Source organism: Balearica regulorum, chromosome 1, assembly GCF_011004875.1.
Source record: "Balearica regulorum gibbericeps isolate bBalReg1 chromosome 1, bBalReg1.pri, whole genome shotgun sequence".
Taxonomy (NCBI): domain Eukaryota; kingdom Metazoa; phylum Chordata; class Aves; order Gruiformes; family Gruidae; genus Balearica; species Balearica regulorum.
In genome coordinates this window covers 154,560,787-154,580,979 of record NC_046184.1, presented here as the reverse complement: position 1 = coordinate 154,580,979, position 20,193 = coordinate 154,560,787, and the positions used below count along the sequence as shown (strand labels likewise).

The 20,193-nt window shown below is 36.9% G+C and overlaps 1 protein-coding gene across 3 annotated transcripts in view; it reads left to right on the top strand.

The window, feature by feature from the left end:
- The window catches only part of MYO16 (myosin XVI), a 406,643-nt gene that overhangs the window by 337,118 nt on the left and 49,332 nt on the right, over window positions 1-20,193 (top strand). For all 3 annotated transcript variants that reach the window (XM_075740353.1, XM_075740347.1, XM_075740336.1), the window contains 3 exons: window positions 11,569-11,665; window positions 16,628-16,874; window positions 18,760-19,067. In XM_075740353.1, coding sequence (XP_075596468.1) covers window positions 11,569-11,665; window positions 16,628-16,874; window positions 18,760-19,067 — 652 coding nt within the window. The remainder of the gene's footprint in view (window positions 1-11,568; window positions 11,666-16,627; window positions 16,875-18,759; window positions 19,068-20,193) is intronic.

Genomic DNA, 20,193 nt, shown 5'->3' with positions numbered 1-20,193 from the left:
ACATCAAGTTAAGTTTAAAAAAAAAAAAAAAAGCCAAACACTGAACAGGAAGCTCTCAACTTCTTATCCCATCTCCTTATCTTATTTACACCCTAGCTGATCCTCACCAGTGTGAGGATTGCAAGGTGGATGTCTCCATTTGTCCAGAGTACTCAGTCATCTCCTTTGGGTAGCTTTGTAATTGACCAGAACTGACTTCTTTGACACATGCAATTTTTAAAGAAAATTGTGTTTACTTGCACACTATATAAGCTATTGTACAGAAAGGAAGCTTTCTGTGACTTAATGTGTAGAGCATTCTCCCAGGTGGTGTGAACTTCAGATTCAGGTCTTTTCCCAGCCTGGGAGGACTGAAATCTATTTCACAAGGGAGCATCCAGACCAGTTTCAGGGACAGGTATGAATTTTAGGGACTCAACAGTGGTTAAGGCACTCCAATAGGCTTTGGGAATATTAGTTTAAAGGAAGGGGTTTACATAGATCTTCTAATTCATGCATGATCTCTAAGCATTAAGATGCCCGGAAAGAGTTTCTGCCACTATTTATGAAGGACAAGGACTATGTTGGACTTCGTGCTATGGGTGTTTCTCAGTGGTGCAGATTCCTTAGTTGTAACAGGAAAAAGGTAGGCCTCCCACCAGGCTGGGAGCATACGTGCATGATCACCTGTACTTGGACACATAAGAAGATTTTTCTTTGGTCAAAATAATGTTTAAGTCCCCTTTTAGTCACTAAAGTAAGTAGTAGGCACATGTAGCCCTACTCCCTCAACATCAAAGAGCAAAAGGATGGACCCTGAAAAAGATAACAATATTAAAATAGACGTGCTTTCCCTACTCAGATTTCTTAAGTCAGCTTAACATATCAGGTATATTCTGCATCCTTGCCACAGGGTTCCCTATAAAAAACAGTCATTAAAATCTACAAGCTGTACCTTCATTTACAAGTACCTGGAGCTGAGAGTACTACTAACCTTCAGAACTTGTGTGGGGCTACAGACTTGACATCAGGCAAAAGCTGTGTAACAGTAATTGCACATTGTGCTCCAGTCACAAAACACAGAGCGGGATGCCCATGGAGTTTATTTCCCCAGGAGCTAGTAACAGCATTACAGTCTCAAAAAAAGCAATTGGCTGTCCGTGAAAGCCTACAGCTCAAGACTAGTGATTCTGTAGTGATTGGCATTTGAAAACAAGCCTGAAATGTTGAAAGACCAGAATGTAAAAAGGAAACTGTGGCACAGAATCCCTCCATCTTGCAGGGGACTGAAGCTTGTGATCTCAAATAGATTTTAGAGGTTCTGACTCCAGAACCTCATTAACACCAGGAGAAGTCAGGTGTGCAAAACTGCAGCAGCACATAATGCATTGTCCTTCAAACCAGAAGGAGCAAAACTCTTAAGAGACACTGATCAGTTAAATGGAACAGGAGGGTTTGGGGGTGAGAGTTACACCATTGTCACTCAGTGACTAAGAAGCACATGGTAACAGACTTAGCTGAAAGGAACGAGGTCTGCAAAAATGAGTGACCTTCTCCTTACACCTTTTTCAAGCCCCAGAGAGCTATGACAAACAGATGGAAAGATGATAATCATGGAAGAGAATTCTAGGAGAAAATTCACTCTAAATCCAGGCAATTTCTTACAGGTAAATGCCCAGTGAATACAAGCCTGACACCAACACATTTTGTATAGGTGATACAAAACCATACACCCAACTATCAGCAGTAGTGACTAATGTCTGTGTCACATAATCTCTCTCTCTCAATTATCTTTTTGATTCATTTGACTAATCATGAAAGTTGAACTTTAAATAACAATCTAAATGAGGAAGCTTATACAATCTGCAGTTGTCATGGGTGCCCTCCTCTATACTTTTACAGCAGAGGACTCTGGAAAAAAAAAAAAAAAGAAAAAAAGAAAAAAAAAAGAAACCTATTTAAAAGGGAGAAGGAGGGGGAAGTAAAGGGAAGGAAAAGAGGAATTAGGAACCCAGGATGATGTCAGCTAGCAAAGCCAGAGGAAAGGAGTCATCTGTAGTACATGACTAAAAATCATCCAAGAAGTAGGGGGTTACACATATAACCAGTTTATTCAGCCATTGTTGCCAGCAGTAACTGCTTCAAATGAGTCACTGCTGGAACTGAAAATCTATTTGATGCAGGGGTTCATGAATAAGTCAAAAAATGTCCTCCCCAAGACTGTTACCTGCACTTCCCTGAAGAGTTGTTGCAGATTCAGGTAGATAAATTGACCAAAAAAAGAGATAGCTAAAATCAAAGGTGAAAGCAACACACATGTGAAATCAACCTCCTGCTTTGTGTCATCATCAGAGGATGAGGTCGCCTATAAACTCCCCAGCAGAGGGGGAAAAACAAAGATCTGGACTTTATAGCTGAGTGAATCTGGATGATACTTTATTTGACTTCCTTCTGATACTGTACCTCCCCATCCCATTTTGTGAAAGGTGATATTAACTTGGGGGAGGGGAAAGTAAATCTGTGTTCTGATGTGAGAGCCCAAAAATGAGTAAAGAAAATGGTTTCTTTGTATTTATTTCCTCCTTGACAATTTATCTCTTCTTTCTCATGTAAGTTGTGTTTGAAGAGTGTTTAATTAACCAACGAAACAAGAAAACCCAGAGCCTACTCACAGAACAACTTCTTTCTCCTCTTGTAAATACAGCAGTCTGTTTAAAAATGGAGGACAAGTGAAGAAGATCCAATACCAGAATCCAATTTTGGTTTATTTTCTACTGTTTAGTAGAGCATAAGAGCAAACACTATCAGCTAGCCAACGTCTGGTGCTTGATTCAGCAGCTTCTGTGTTAGAAGAAAGTATTTATTAGGGAAGTGTTGATAGGTTTATGAAATGTTGCTGTTACTTGAGTAAGCTGAGCTGGAGATAACTAAACTAGGACAATAAAATAGCTGTTTCATTGAAGCTGGCATACCATGCAGCTTCAGTCATGCACTTAGCTTAACCACTGAGATTCTAAAAGTGCAGAGCTACTAATGAAAGGCAGGTTTTGCATCCCGACTCTCTGCGCAGCCTAGATAAGGTGTTCTTTCAGCTTAAATATATACTTGATCATGACAAGCTTAGCTACTTGCTGTGACTTTTAAGCACACTTGGTGTAAGAGAAAATCAGATTTCTAAATCAAAACAAACCATTCCTACTCCAGACAGAGTGAAAGTAATAGACTTGTTTAACCCCTGGAGAAGTCAGTGAGAGTTTTGCTATTAATGTCAGGAGGAGAAAGATGATATGTAGTAACTTTAGAATCAAATCGAGTGAAAGTACTGGCCGCTCCATGTAAACAGAAGAATCTCCCGCCCTTCAGAACATCTGAAGGCCTTTACATTATGAAACCCACATTTTCAGTGCTATGTTCATTTATTGTCATGCAATGATGTATTAGCTAAGCAAAGCCTACGATCCCAATAGCACGACTAGCTTGCAAACATTATGCTTTGGGAGAAGTATGGGGCACAAACAGTCCTTGGCTTTTTTTACTAACATAAGGAAACTTTCATTTGTTTGGATTATCATTCGTCACACTGTTAAGCTTGCAAATATAAATTCAATACAGCAGAGTTAGCTCATAGCTTACTGAGCTTTTTCATCAAAACTTGGAGCTTTATATTTTGTTTAGCTAAGGTCAGTGGTCTGCAATTATCCCTTCTCAATTACTTCAGATGAGGTTTGCCGAAATGCAAACAACTTGTGTTATACCAGAAGTAAAACAAAACATCAGTTTAATTTGCTCTTGCTATATGGTGCAGCTGTTAAATACAAGTGTTGCAAAGGCCAGACTGCACTGATAGTGAATCTTTCAGCACTTGACTGCTAGAAATGCTTGTCTGGCTAAAAGATAGGAATCCATAAAAATGTCTAAGAAAAGCTTTGTCTTAGTTTATCTTTCCAGCTTTTAACCTGCTGCTTCTAAGCCGCAATGATTCCTTCTTTTCAGTAGCCTTGAATTCTGAACACGAAAGATCACTCATTTTGGAAAGAGTAAGATAAGTCTTAACTTTGAATGGGATGATCCAAAGATTCATCAGGTATGAAATAAGCGGTACAGGAAAGTCAGTCAGAATGTTTTTATGAAACTCCAAATCAGCACCAAGTAGTTGCATGAGACAGATACTGTGTTAGTGCCAGTTCACATTTTTGCAGCTACAGACACTGCTCGAGTTGTTTCAGGAACCTGCACTGTTTCTGGAGAAATCATCCTTGCCAGTGTGGAGCTGTATTATTCAATTTCTTCCACTCAGAAAGAATGTTAAAACAGAGAATAAACTCTCAATAAGGGGAAATACCAAAAGCAGAAGTCCACCCAGAGATTTTAAATTCTCTATCACTTCTAGAACTGCAGAAGGAAAATTAAGTCAGATCCGCAGTTCTAACCAGTCATAGAGATAACCATATTTCATTACTGACCTACAGCTGTTTCATTTATTGGATTTGATACAGCTGTCTTTAAGGGTTTTTTTTATTTCAATATATTAATATACAGTATTAGCATACCATCGTCCTTTTTGGGACAAGTATATTTATGATTAAATAGAAGAGTATAGAACATAAGTGGCATATTATTAAATCAGAGAAATGAGCAGAAGTATATGAAATTATACATATGTAAATTGTATGCTTAGTTCAGAGAGACTTTTAAGTTAGTTTTTAAACAGAACTGTTTATTTTGGCTTAAAATGAGAATGGTTATGCTATATTGAAATGCAAATTGCTTTGTACATGATATAATAAAGTACTAGAGTACTTTGCAAGGAATGCAATATATAAGGGATTCTTAACTCTTTTTTTCCCTCGAGTAGGAAAACTGAGTACTCACAAATCATATGCCAGTTTATTAATTTGTCATTTACTAATTGTAACTAGATGGAAGTCAATGTTCCTTTTTGGTTTGAATATCTTATTTTAAAAGCCAATTTTCTTTTAGGCAATTTTAAAATTAAGTAAATTATGAAGATCATATTTAAAAAAAAATCCCAGGAGGAGTTTCCAGACTAACGGTAAATGATTAAAATATTTCCCTCATACTTTGAATTATGTCAGCAAAATTACATTGTCCCATTATATCTTTGTCCCATTATATCATCCCATTATATTCTTGGAAATAATTTGCTAGTAGCAGAAATCACCACAAAGGGAGTTTGGACCTCACCAGTACTACCAAAAGGCTGGCCTGGGCCAGCCACCACCCACAAGCTTTCTCAGCAGCTATTTCGTACCACACACTACAAGTCCATCCCATCTCCTTGGCCAGAGAATAGGATGGATGGTCCCACTTTGACCTCAGAATGCTCACAAGCTGTCAGTCTTTCAACAGAAAGCTCTTTTTTTGGTTTCTATTTCTATCTTTTTTTTGCTCTAGAATATATTTCTCCCTCTGTCAGTCCACCTTTCAAGGTTTGCTTATGATTACTAGTCTTGCAAAGTTTATTTTCTTTCGTATCTGGAGTCCAAGTCACCCACTCTCTCTCTCTAATTCAGTGCTGACTTTCTCCATTTGCATCTCTCTTGACACTTTTCTCTTGTTTTCTTCTCTTTTTTTCTTTTCTAGGTACTTCACTTCATATTTGGTCCCCACATTCATCTCTCAATAGTCTGGGTTTAGTTTTCCAGTCTCCTACCTCAGGGTTTACTTTCTCTGCCATTGTCGTCCCTGTTGACTGTTGCCTATATTTCTCAGTTCACGCGGAAAGATACTTTTGTATTGTTTCTTTGGGTGCTATGTTTATTTCTAAATTTTGAAAGACTAGAATGATAGGTCCAGTAAGTACAGAGATCTCATGAGATAAAACTGGGGTAGGGTTTCCTCCACTGAGTATTTCTTAGCATGTGTCTTGTACTTCCTGATCACTTCCTTTCCTGCAGGGCAGTCCTTTTTGTGGCCTCACAAGTGTAAAGAGCTGTGAGGTTTGTACAGTTTTTGGAAAAGAAATGACCTTTTTCCCAGAGAGCTGAATGACAGTTTTTCTCCCTAAAGTCCAACTCCTGGCAAGCACTTACATAAATGCTTACTGTCACTTGCATGAATACTGAACTGCTCGCATACTTTACGTTAAGGCCATACATAAAGTATGCTAACCTGTGGGCTTATTCAGTATGTACCACGGTGCAAGGTCACTAGTTTGCCAGAGACAAAGGAGGGCTCCTAAATTGTGTGAAGAAAAGCTAACAAATAAAGCAGAGCGAGTAAGCTTTTAAAAATAACATTTCAGTCCTTGTAAAAGATCAGTACCCTGTAAATGTGTTTGTTGTTATAATATTTTTGCAGACATGTACACTGCAAAAAGACACATTTTACAATAGTTTTAAGGCTTTTTTCTACATTTCATTAATGCACTGTGAAAATGTGTGTCATTGTGTAAAATATCATTAGATTATAGTTCTCTGTCTTTTGTAGGTAGCTATTTTGAAAGTACTGCCAGAAACACACAGCACTCCCACAAATTGCCTTTTTTAAACTAAAGAACAGCTTTACAGATTCCCTTGACACCTATTAAGTATGAGCTAATACTGCCTCCATGCCACCTACACACCATCTCAGCATCCATTCCATAGTTTTGAATGTCTGTACTTCTACATCCTACACCTTTTCTGTTAAAAAAAAAAAAAAAAAAAAAAAAGAAAGAAAGAAAGAAAGAAAAAAAAAAAAGGAATAAAGAGAGAAAGAACAGCTCCCTCCCATCCTTTGTCCCAGGAAAAGAAAAGAAAAGAAAAAAAAAAAAAAAAGGAGGCCTGTAGCAGTAATTGAAGCTTTGGTAGTCATCAATGACAATTTTACTTAATCTTTTAAAAATGTGTCATTTTGAAAAATAACATTTAAAACCCTAATGCTTTTCTAATTAAAATAACTGTGACTGTAATTCACAGATGGTTTACTTTTACAGGAGTCTGAATGACATTAAAATTTCAGACTCAGATGAGAGCACTTTGTAGTCCAGAAAGTATTGAAAAGTGAGTGTTTTAGTGGAAGAACGTTTTAACCTTTTTTTTCCCTAGGCAAGCAGGAAATGTTTTGTGATTAGAGAAAAAACCAGAGTGAAGACAGGTGGCTGCCTCTAAAACTATTTTGATATCTGGCATATGAAATTCCATCATTTTTCAGTATTATTGGTTTCACTGAACACCAGAACTGTACAGAAGGCAGTGAGACTAGCTTGTTCTCAGTCAGCTTTCAAGGGTATCAGATTTAGTTCAAAGACTGAGCAACACAGATTTCCAGCCATATTAACGCAATCAAATGTTATAGCAGTTTCTTCCATACATGCTTCTGTCTAGACCTCTGCTCTCAACACACCTAGCATATGATGTGAAATCTATAAATAGCTTTTATCCGAATATAAAAATGAATTTGTATTGGCATTTTGTATTTCTTCATTCACTTAAAAATTGTAGCAGGCTTCTACTAATGAACTTCTTAGCATAAGCGATGCCACAATAACTCACTTTATATTGTTCCTAGGGTGTAGGATGGGGGAAAAGAGCGTAATGCTTTGCATGTACCTTAGCTGGCTTTGTGACTCTACAAAGCCAGACACTTGCAGCTAAACTGACCGTAAGTTTAAACAGTTGTCTTGACTGTGATTTTGTGACCGTACACTGCAAAATAAATTGTAACTCAATGTTTAGTTAAGTAAGTTCCACAGTTGAAATATAGCCTAGATGTTAATTATGAGACTAATTAAGAATGGGGTTGTTAATTTTGCCAGAGGAAATCGGGGCTTTTTTAAGGTTTCAAAATGTAACTTTTCATCCTCTTTTCTACTGTCAGAATACCATAATATTGCCCTAGTAGAAAGGAATGTTTTAGAGACTTCCAGTGACAAAACAAGGGGAGAAGCAAGCATTTTGAGGCATGGAAGGAAAGAGGTAGAAATGAGGAAGAAGTGGATGATTCAGCACAGGCCTGAGACAGAGGGGGAAAAAAAGGCTCCAATGTGATGTAGAAGGTTTGTGGAAGGAAGTGGAGTATAAAGAAAAAAGGTAATCAGAGTAGAATAATATGATTTTATTAAGTGTTGGTATCCAGGCTTTGGTTGTCCGAGAGCTACTCAGATACAAACAGTAATTATAATAACTACACGATAATTTAATTACAGTTAACCATATGAATAATAATTCAATTATTCTTACAGAGGAATTCTGGATTTAAAGTAATGTGAGCAAGAAGATGGAGAGTCTAGTAGCCGAAACTAGTATTAATGAAAGTTCAGTGTGTGTTTTGACAAGATGGATGGAAAAAATAGTTGTTTCATGAGTAACTGTTACAGAATTCACAGGGTTTAGTGACAGAGTAGATGGGTGGAAGGAGTCAAGGTGGAGTTCTGGTATCCTGGAAGAAAGCTGAACAAAACTTGATGGGGAAGAGAGGAGAAAATTGATGTGGTTTGCTGGGAAAACACGAAAAGTTTGCTTGTTCATGATATAGGATTAGATGTCTAAAAGAGCAGCAAATTTAAAATGAAGAAGAAAGAAGTTGACCTATTTTCCTCACAACTTTTTGGTGAAATAAGGAGGAAAAGAAGTGGGGAAAAAAGGAAAGGTTCAGAAATTTAGCAAGCCCTGCGAAAGAAACAGATTCCAGAACAGATGATGGATGTAGAAGGATGCCAGAGTGCTAAGACAACCAGGCAAAGAGAGAATTTTGAAAGCACAGGAAGACAAGTGAAATTTTTTCTTGGAAGTCACTGGTCAAGAAAATGAATCATAGAATCATAGAATCTTTAAGGTTGGAAAAGACCTTTAAGATCATCAAGTCCAACTGTCAACCCAACACCACCATGTCTACTAAACCATGTCCCGAAGTGCCACATCTACATGTTTTTTGAACATCTCCAGGGATGGTGACTCCAGCACCTCTCTGGGCAGCCTGTTCCAATGCCTGACCACTCTTTCAGTGAAGAAATTTTTCCTAATATCTAATCTAAACCTTCCCTGATGCAATGTGAGGCCATTTCCTCTTGTCCTTTCGCTAGTTAGTTGGGAGAAGAGACCAACACCCACCTCGCTACAACCTCCTTTCAGGTAGCTGTAGAGAGCAAGAAGGTCTCCCCTCAGCCTTCTTTTCTCCAGGCTAAACAACCCCAGTTCCCTCAGCTGCTCCTCATAAGACGTGTGCTCTAGACCCTTCAACACCTTCATTGCCCTTCTCTGGACACACTCCAGCACCTCAGTGTCCTTCTTGTAGCGAGGGGCCCAAAAGTGAACACAGTACTGGAGGTGCGGCCTCACCACTGCGAAGTAAAGGGGGACGATCACATCCCTACTCCTGCTGGCCACACTATTCCTGACACAAGCCAGGATGCTGTTGGCCTTCTTGGCCACCTGGGCACACTGCTGGCTCATATTCAGCCGGTTGTCAACCTAGCACCCCCAGGTCCTTTTCCTCCAGGCAGCTTTCCAGCCACTCTTCCCCAAGCCTGTAGCGTTGCCTGGGGTTGTTGTGACCCAAGTGCAGGACCTGGCACTTGGCCTTGTTAAACCTCATACAGTTGGCCTTGGCCCATAAAGATGAGAGTATGTCCTCAAGAGCAGAGTATAAAAGCACGATGAGATCTCAGTGAAATTGCCTCATACGAATATGAAGTTAAAAATTGGAAGGCATCACTCGTGATAATATATTAAGTAAATATAAAGACATAATTTATCAGGGTAGCTACCATTGTAGAAACGGGATTTTGAAAAGGTAATATTGTTCCAAAATAATAACTCTAATTTGAAAGCAGAAGGATTATTCCAGAATAGATGGTTTGAAAAGAAGTGCTACTCTGGAATAGCTAAGTTATACTAGTATTTCTCTAGCTGCACAGTTTTCTAAAATAGCTGTTCCAGGCATTTTCACCATGCAAAGAAAGCATATTCCCTATTTATGAGTTCCTACAATGGCAAGACAAGTAAAATGTGGATTTTTTTCACCTTGCCTTCACACACTTTGCAATAACACAAAAGGCCAATTTTATTGGGAAAAGAGATACTAACAGAAAAAAAAAATTAGAAAGCATTCTAATTTTGACATTGGAATGCATGTGATTTTAACTAAAAGACTAACAGTTGCACCATCGTTTTCTGTCAGCTCAAACTTCAGAATTAGAGACTTTTTAAAACTTTTGATTCAAAACAGTTTCTCTCTAGAGTAGAGCAAAGGGAAGCCAAGGGACAAAAATGTGCCCCAGCCATTTCTGAATTTTGTTAAGGGAGTTTAGACATGGTATATATGTCCCGGCTTTCTGTGGTTCATCACTACCAGTAATGTACACCTGACAATAGTGTTTGGATTAAAAACAATTACTTGAAAAGGTGTGACAATCTCCCTGCTGATACCTGTCTCCCAGATCTGTACTAAAAAAACAACAGTGGAGCAGGATGGTGCAATGAGAAGAGAATGAGTTTGTGAGCTGCAGACAAACAGGACTTGGAATAAATTTCTGCAACTTCAGTCAGATTTGTAGTAATTAATCAGTATGCCTATTAGCCATATGAAATTAATAGCTAGACAGAAGGTATAATCTTTACAGGATAGCACAATTCTCTGGTACTGGTCCTTTTATTTCTAAGGACTTAAGGAAAGTTTCTTCTACAGAATTCCTGAGAAGAAAATGGTATAAGAAATCCCATCATTTATCCGATTTTTTTAGTTAGTTAGTGTTTGCAGAGTAGTTTGCTTATATGTGGCGGGTTTTTTTAAAGGCTATTAGAAAGGAATGCTTTTGAAGATTATACAGAAAAGAATTTTTAAGGATTGTTTCAGCATGTTCAGAAGGTATCAAAAGGAAGGTGTTTTCTTTTGGTCTAACTAGATATTTTTTTCTGTAAAGGAAGAAGAGCATCTAATGATTGTTATTAAGACCCTCAAGAACTAGATGGGTTAAAGCAAGCAACTAGTCAGCACCAGAATAAGCTCTTATATTCAATCAATACTCAGGAGATTATTTTTCGTAAATGAGTCCCTCTGACTTCTTAGGCATGCTTCTAAAAGAAGACCTGCAGAACAGCTTCAGCAGGCAAGCCTGGGAACTAGGATTCATAATTTTGCTGGACATTAGGAATCATTCTCACTAATAGCAGTGAGTTGCTCCCATCCTCCAACTTGGGCTAAATTATTCTTGTTCCACAAATGGCAGCTATCTGTTACCATTTTCTGCTCCACGTGGGTTTATGGCTTGTCACCTTTCTCCTTGTCCACATCCCGTTTTAAAAAATCTAAACCGTATTTTCTATTATGTTTTCTAACACATTAGCATAATTAAAACCAGAATGCATTATTTTCCAACCTGTAGTTAACTTGAAGATTGTAGTATTCTTTCGGGATGTTTTTGGAACTGAAGGAAGACTGTGTGTCTGACAGCTTGCTTGTCCTTTCCAAAAACATCTTTTATTCAACCAAGTGATACTACCTACAGGTATTGACATTGTACTGTTCTTAAATTGCAGATCTCATCTCAACCCTTATCTGGATTGTATATGTACTACCGTTATTTACTTGTCATCATTTTGGCCTTTTTTGTTGATAGTGAAGGTTTTCCTGCTGTTTGTATTCTAGATGGGAGTCCGAAAAGTGTTTCTTAAGTACTGGCAAGCTGACCATCTCAATGATTTGTGCCTTCAGCTTCAGAAGAAAATTATAACCTGCCAAAAAGGTAACAATTACAGAACAAGTATTCCTGAGCTGTCGCTTTGTACACTGAGCAGAATGTTGCATAACAAAAAAATTTTCTACTCCTTGAATAGTTGCTGTATTTTATACATTTCCCTACAAACATATTTCCAGCTATCTACTTATACAGATTTTTTTAGATGATATTAACATTGGTGATGCTTGCACTTTCTGTCTGTCAAACGTAATTTTATGGCAAACTGTTGACTTTAATTAAAACTTAGGAGATGTTGAATATTTCCTCTTTAAAGTATGTTCAGTGATTTGTCGAGGCAGTAATATCACCTTTAACTTCTTGTTGCAAATCAAATAGCGTAACGACAATACAAAATTGCAATGTGTTCAAATATATCAACAGTGAATACAAAGCTAATAATTTCATATGTTTATCCCCTTTTCTTACAGCTTTCATATTGGACTGCTAGTTTTTTATGTTTAGGCTTTTTTCTCCCGCTGTTATGCCTGCATTTTTACTAAAGTCACACTGACATTTTTTGGCACATTTTTAAAAGGAGGTATTATCCACTGCCTCCTGATTTCCTGTTACTTCTGTTCCATTTCCTATCAAAATCTCAAATAACTACTGAAAATGTGAATATTGCTTTGTTTGAAGAAGCTTCCTTCACACAATGCATTATTTATCTAATTGGCTGATGTCTGCAACAATTCCCATTATCACCTTTTTAAAGGAAATTAAACAAAGATTTATCTTGGGTTTTTTCAGTCGGACGCATAATACTTCAGACTTAAGAATATATAAACCCCTTTCATTTTAACTATCTGTTCTTCACTGTGAGGGTGTAGTGAAAAAGGGGAAACCAAGAGAAAACTTGAAGCAAGTGGAATCAAAATCACAACAGCCCAGGAATGAATGTGGAGAGTGACAGTTAACACAGGCCACAGTTCAGCTGAGTGTATAACTTGTGCCTAACTTTTTGTGCGAATCACCCTGTTATATTCATACATTTAGAAAAGCAACAGTGATTTATCCTCTTTCCCTTCTCATGCTGACTTATCAAAAAAAGGAAATATTTACCTTCCAGAGGTAATTTGCAAACAGAGAGCTTTAATATAACCCTACACCAAAATTTAAACCATCCTCAGATATGTCCATGTTTTGCAGAGGTAAGAGAACAGACATCTGCCAAACCCTGCCTGAAGAATGAAGATAATAGGTCTTCTTGGCTCCTTACAAAAATATTTCATTTGTTTTTGCTTCTAGCCCTCCTTAATTAGGCTAACTTGAAAAGTCATTTTCACCAAAACTACGTGTTCAAAGCTTTTATCAAAGCTATCACTCATCTGCATGTTTTTTATGGTTTGGGAAACCAGAGAAAATCAAGAACTTGCATGAATAAGGAGTAGCTTTTGACTACATTAGCTCATGAAATAAGCTGACCTTTGCAAACAAGTACAATTGTAAGCTTGCAGAATTAGGATGCCAAAGAGCTCTGGCAGGTTGTTCATTGTTCTTATGTAATCCTATAATTGGGATCCATAGACTTTTAAACTGGGATGGTGATGCTTAGGGAGTAATGGTATCACTGCTGCTGCATATTCACATTTTTCTCCCCTCATCCTTTGCATCCAGAGGACTTTGGAAGCTAAATCTGTCTTGATAGTGTGTTGATTAGTAGCAAAACAAGTCAATAATTTCTGTATCATCAGGCTTAAAATGTAATATCATATACCTGTATAAGGACTTAACTCAAAGGGAAAACAGGTCTTGTCCAAAATTCTTCTCAACTATTTTTACCTCATTCTTACTAGCAATCCCCTCAGCATTTCCATAAATTTGGGCAAAACCAAACCAAACCAAAATGGATAAGTCTATTTTTTATTTTCTTGAAAGTTATCTTACATAGGCAAAGAAAGAGGTCAAACCAAAGTGAAAGCATGTGTAGAAACACTTTTTGTTTAAGAACAGATCTATGAGTTTAAGGACTTTGTCATATTTTTTTAACTGGTATGAGAACTACATATGGGAAGTTTTGACCTTATTGAATCACTGAGAAAATTGTTTGTACCTGTTGGAAAATCCATCATGCTGAATTTCTTCCATTAGAGTTCATGTAGATTAGGAATTAACTTACATTAATTAATTACATTGTATCCACAATCATTAATACATTTTTCACATAACCCAGATCCATAATCTACTTGAATTTCAATTATTCTGATCTTTATCCTTAGATGAACTGTAAAGAAGTGGATATTCTTCTGTCCTGTGGGTGCTAACCTCAATTATTTTAATTTGCATAAGTGAGAATTATTTTAGATCTACATAAATGTGGAAGCAAGTTCAGAAGACAATCTTAGTACCCATACAGAAGTAGATGAAACTGAGCAGTAAAGGTCTAGGAGATGACAATTTCATTTCACAGCAGTTTTTGAGGTTAAGAAATTGGGTTTTTTGTTCTGCGTTGAACTGAAGACAAAATCTTTCAAATGTTCTCATGGAGAAGAAAATGTGGTAAAATGTCCATCTTCTAATGCAAACCTGAGCTACTCAAGTTCATGAAAATGTGTGCAAAAGAAAAGAGGGGTGTCTGTCTGCCAATCTTTCCTGGCAAAACTTTGTTGAACGTTTCTTCAAAACATCTCAATTTTGATGAAAGTGCATAGTTCAGAGTAGCTGTACAATCTAAATGCTACAGCTAACTGGCTATCATTTTACTGGACCATCCTAACAGGTTACTAACACCTGCTAACAATCCTACCAGAAGATTGACCTCTGTATTTCCTTTTTCTTACTAACCGTAGTGGTGTTACCAACTCTTTTTTTCATCAAGGTAAAAGTACACACATACGCACATACTTGTAAAATTGTTACTTTAAAATACAGGCTTTTTTCCAAAGTCATCCAGGATTTGATGCCTAACCATTTGTCAAATACTCTATCATCTGCTCTGCAGCAGATAAGTTTACAGAAAATACTGGAAGTGAGGCAACATTTTTTTTATTATTAAGCTTCTGAATTTTTCATACTTGTGAGCAGTGAACTCTGATAATGTTCTATGCATATATTCATTACCTTTGCAACAGCAATATTATGGATTCAGACTCAGTAATGTGTATATCCAATATGAATACTTTTATAAAATTGTCAACAAATAACTGTACTATTAATTTCCTTTTCAACTAAATTGGGTAAGTGCAATAATGTTTCTGGGTTTAAAGAAGTCAGATTGTATAGAATGTAACTAACAGGATTGAAAATGGCATGGCTGGCTCTGATTCTAAAAATGTAAACGTTCAAAGTTGTCCATTGTAAATAATCCAAAAGTAGCTGAACTTGAATGTTTCCAAAGCCAGTGAATTTTGGATAGGAGCAGTATGAGTATGTTAACATTAACCTTTCTTGTATTTCATCAGCTGGGCACTGAACATCTTTAAAAAAAATCTTACTTGAAATATCTCAAAAAGGACATAGAAGATGGTAGAAAATACTTTACATTGTCCTCTGTTTTGCATGTTTATTTTATTTAATATCATTTTACATTCATAGAAGACTAATTGTATCTTTCTCTCTTTACATTTTTCTTTTAGATTAATTCAGCCTTACTTTTTGTCATTTGATGTTGTTCTGCAGTGTTCCTAAGACTAAAACTTAATGACACTGTTAAAAAGGCCTAACGCATTTTAGCACTTTTTTTTACATTCCAGTGTGAACATTTTCAGTATTTTCCCCCAAACTCAAACCAACATGTTATACAGGCTATTGACTTCACTTATGAAACACTTTCAGTGACCAGAATGAGAGTAACCATAATAAGCAATGATGAAGTTTGACCTGGTTTTGATACATGTAAGTTGATGTACTGAAAATCAACAATATTTCAGGCAGCAGGCAAATAATTGTAGAACAGATTCTTCCCCGTGATGTACACAGCAGTTATTCCAGAGCTAGAAAGAATCAAGATCCTGTGGAACTTAAAAAAACCCAACCAAATAAAACTCAAAACAAACAGAAGTAAAGCACGTTTAGTTAGTGTATCTCTTCTAAGCCAAAACATATGCTCAGAGAATACTAATACCACCCTGTTGCAGATGGAGTGATTAATTTGGTGCCAAATACATCATGGCCATGCAGGTTCCTGTGCCTTGTGTTTCTGATCAGCTGGGTACTTCTGAAAATTCAGGGGACTAGGTGGTATTTGGGTTGAGTAGAATTTGTTGTAATAAATGTTCATACTTGGGAAAGTAGTACAGAAAGCTGTTATAGGAGATATACCAAAATCTTCTCCCAACCTAAGGCTCACAAAGAGTGTGAAAAATAGGCCTAATAGATACATAAAGCTGATGCAATGCAGATGAAAATTTTAAACTGAAAAATTCAGACATGATGTCACAGATATATTTGAGAAATTTGCGTTAAACTAATCTGATTGTTTTTGCTGAAAGGAAATGAGCAACAAAAGGTCTATAAGTCTCATTAAAAAATCTTGTGTTGGCTTTGATATTTTTTTAGGTACACTGAAATATTTAAAACATTTTTTAAAATTGACCAAAACCAAACAATCATTTAATTCTTACTGCATTCAATGCAACAATCATTTATTCAGGGTTTTATTTTGAAACAAATGATCTTTTGACCTTTGCAGTGTAAATGTATGCTTTCACAATCGGTAGCATACATCCAAGTTTCCAGGTGTAATGTAATCAGAAATAATGCTCAGTGAAAGTAAACATTTTGAGTTGAGATAGCTCAAATTTATGGACGAATGTACTATCACTACTTTATTCTAAGCACTGACAGTAGAAAACAGAAAGAGTTCCATTTTAGTATGTTAGTTATATGCCGTCACATTTCTTTTGTTCTTTGTAAGATGTGGGCTGAACTTATTTGCTCATGTTTACAGCAGAACACACAGTAATATTAAGTTATTCACTAATTAATTAGTTGTCTTCCTTTGGTCCATAATTTTTCCTTCTGTTATGGTAGTTATAAGAGGATTTCTAGCTCGCCAGCGCTTGCTACAGAAGATGAGCATCAAACAGCAAGAGGTCACCTCAGTCAAAAGCTTCTTGCAGAACGCTGAGGACATGGGATTGAAAACATACGATGCCTTGGTCATTCAAAATGCTTCTGACATTGCTCGGGAAAATGACCGGCTCCGCAATGAGATGAACGCTGCTTACCACAGGGAAAAGTTAGAGGCTAGAAACAGACCAGAAGAAGGCCAGAAAAGGTAAGATGAGGAAACATCTACTGGGAAGAGTTAAAGCATTTCTTCAGTTTTAGTGATTTCCTTCCCTGCTTAGAAAGTCACAGAAATGACTGAGGAATTGCAAGAGTATATTCTCAACCCAAATCAATGTTAGACACTAACAAATTGCTCAAGTATATTCTCAACCCAAATCAATGTTAGACACTATTTTTTTCTGTATATCAGGTAATTAAGTCTAGAAAGTTAGGGACACCCCTTATATCCTGTTCAGGGGACACTGAGCTTTATAGGAACTTACTCAAGTCTCCGAGGCATTTATTTTTTACAGAAATATTTTTTTTAATTCTAAGATAAATAGATTATAGTTGAACTTCCATCAAATGAAACAAACAAAAGAAAAATTCCTCTTACTTAAAATTCCAACATTGGGAAATTGTCAAGATAATGAAAAACAGCTAGGAAGGCATCACAATACAATAAAGTCCAGACTAAGAAATCCTGATTACACATTGAACTAGATTGATTGATTGTGAGGAGGATTCTTTCCTCTTATTTAAAACTAGGAAAATGTTTTTTGTTTGACTCCCATCAGAGTTTTCAGGAGTGCCTATTTTACAAATCCAGCAAATGCTGGAGAGCCTTTCTCTGGGAACTGAGTCCCTGATCTCTTTTCTCTCACACACACCTGAATGGGCAGAGGTAGCATTTGCAGTTAATAGGCATGTGTCTATAGCAGGAATGTGTCTATAACTTGCTGGACATATAAATGTTTATTTTTCCATAGGAACTTAATTTTCATCCAGAACAACTCCCTTTGCTTTCATTGCTTTTGTCAGTGACTTTTATTAAAGTGAAAATGGCAGTGCATCTGCTTAATTAGCTTCAAATATCCCAGTGATTACATATTGAAGGAAATGCCTTTGTAGGAAAGACTGTAATTAAACATTACAGTGAAAACAAATTATCCACTGAGCACCCTGCTTTCATCTTTAGCTATTTCATTTACTACATGGGCAGCTGGCTATATCCTGTGCATGAATTCCAGCTCTGCTGGTGATTTGCCATGCAGAAATACAATTTAAAAAAACAAATGTTCGCGGATTTGTTTGTAAAATGACGGTATGGGCATCTTCTATCTAAACATTACCACTCAAAAGGTTTTCAACGTTTTGATTTTTGGAGGAATAAAACGTTAGGAGAATTTTTGTTAAAAATCAGTTTGTTGGAAGCAGCTGATAAACATCATATCTCAATATGTATTGAAATAACAGAAGAAAAAGAAAAAAATTGAATAAGTAAAACTCCCAAACTGTAATTGAAATAACTAAGCATAATGTCATATTTAATATTATTAAAATGATAACTAATAATTAAGCTTAAACAGGAAGATATATAGATGTCTGGGTGGACTTGTTCAAGCAGCCAATGTTGCTGGTTAAAAAGGTCATCTAATATTTTAGAGATTTGCATTATCTAAATAGAATTTATAGTTGTCTTTTTAGAAAATAATGATAAAGGCTCAGCATTTGCTGCCTCAGTAACTTTCTATTAAAATGGATTTCCCAGAAATTATCATTCAGATTGAAAACCCAGCTTTTGATTGTGTGTAACAATCAAAGTGTGAACAATGTATTCAGTGAATGTCTGATCAACAATATGAAACTGCTTAAGGAAGGCTGCATTTGTGTGAAAAAGGGCCAGTGTCCTGATTTATCATGAAACAGGAAATGGAAGAAAGCGAGCAGCTTGATCTGGATTTGTTTGTCAGAAGATTACTACACACATCCCCTCGACACAGCAGGGGAGTTGTGAGATTGTTTACCAAAAAGCTGTTGTTATGTTTGCATGAACAGGTTCATTGTTATCGCTTGAATAATGCATCTGGGGCTCTTTTCTGTGTTTTCAGAGCTGAAGACAAGGGTGGGAAGGTCTCTGAGGACAGCTTTGCCGGCTGTCGAACGCCTAAGCACTTTCATTCCAGCTCTGTCCCTGTCCCCATGGCAGTGGACGGCTTGGTACATTCTGCGGCTGGGTCATCCATCAGATCCCCCTCCCTGCACTCTGTGTTCAGCATGGACGACAGCAATAGCCTGCCATCACCAAGGAAACAGCCTCCTCCCAAACCAAAGAGGGACCCCAACACACGACTGAGCGCTTCGTACGAGGCTGTTAGTGCTTGTTTGTCGGCAGCTTCTAAGGAAACCGCTAATGAAGGTTAGGCATAAAGGGAGAAACAGTCGCAAATGTTACTCTAGGTTATTGATTTATTCTTTTCGCTTTGATCCTTTTAAACACAGTCAAGCGCCTTTGAAAAGTCCCGCTTCCCTGAAATATTTCAGTGGCAGTAAATAAAATCAGTCAATTTGTCATTTGTTTCCAAATCATCAAATAATACTCATGTGTCTTAATTGCCTAGTTCGTCAACAACCAAAACCTATTTGCAGAACTCCCTCTAGAGACAAATGGTATCTCTCAACTTGAGCTATTTTGCCCCACTGACCATTTCATTTCATCTTTTCAATTGTATGTTAGAATACCTTGCATCACTAAAGCAGAATGCTCAAATGTTGAATTTCACTAAAAGTTAAACATTAAACTTTCTCCTACTTTTTCTCTATGGTCACATGAATAACTTATGCATTCAGTGGTTTATGTTTGTGCCAAAACTGGCTCACAGTGAATTTTTTGTTTAGAAGAAAAGTGCTATGAAAGTCCCAAAGTGTCTCAATGCATTATAGTGCATATAGAATGGTTTTGAGTTCAGTTGTTCTATTCTCCTTCGCCCTTCAAATGAACAAGTAGAAGAGGAAGGGGAGGAATGTATTCTGCTGCTTTTCCTTGATAAGCCTGACTTGTCATGCTTTGTGTAAAGGATCCTCTAGGCTTATCAGGGAAGATCCTTCAGGTTGGCTTTAAAGTTATGTATAACCATTCTCTAATCCTGCAGAAACCTTTGCAGCTCCCTCTTGCAAAATAATTACTGTTCTCATGTCCAGTTCATTAGATGCAAGTCCATTTTTCTTAACCTCTTCCTTGCTCGTTCAAGCTCTGTGTAAGGAGAGATGAACTGTGTCATATAGACTTTTAAACTAGTATGGCTTAAGGAGCTCTGTCGTGGGTTTTGACTTTCTGTGCCCAGCTCTGCAAGAGATGATTGATTTAACCAAAAAGCTCTAGCACAAGTTTTTGAAAGAATGGCAATTTATATACATATGTGTGGTCTTAACACAAATGCTTGTATACGCTCATGAAACAACTTTCAAATTCTTCTCATACATATGAAACAATAGGTCCAATTTCCCTGACGTATACTCATTTTCCAAGAATTATGTCAGTTCCT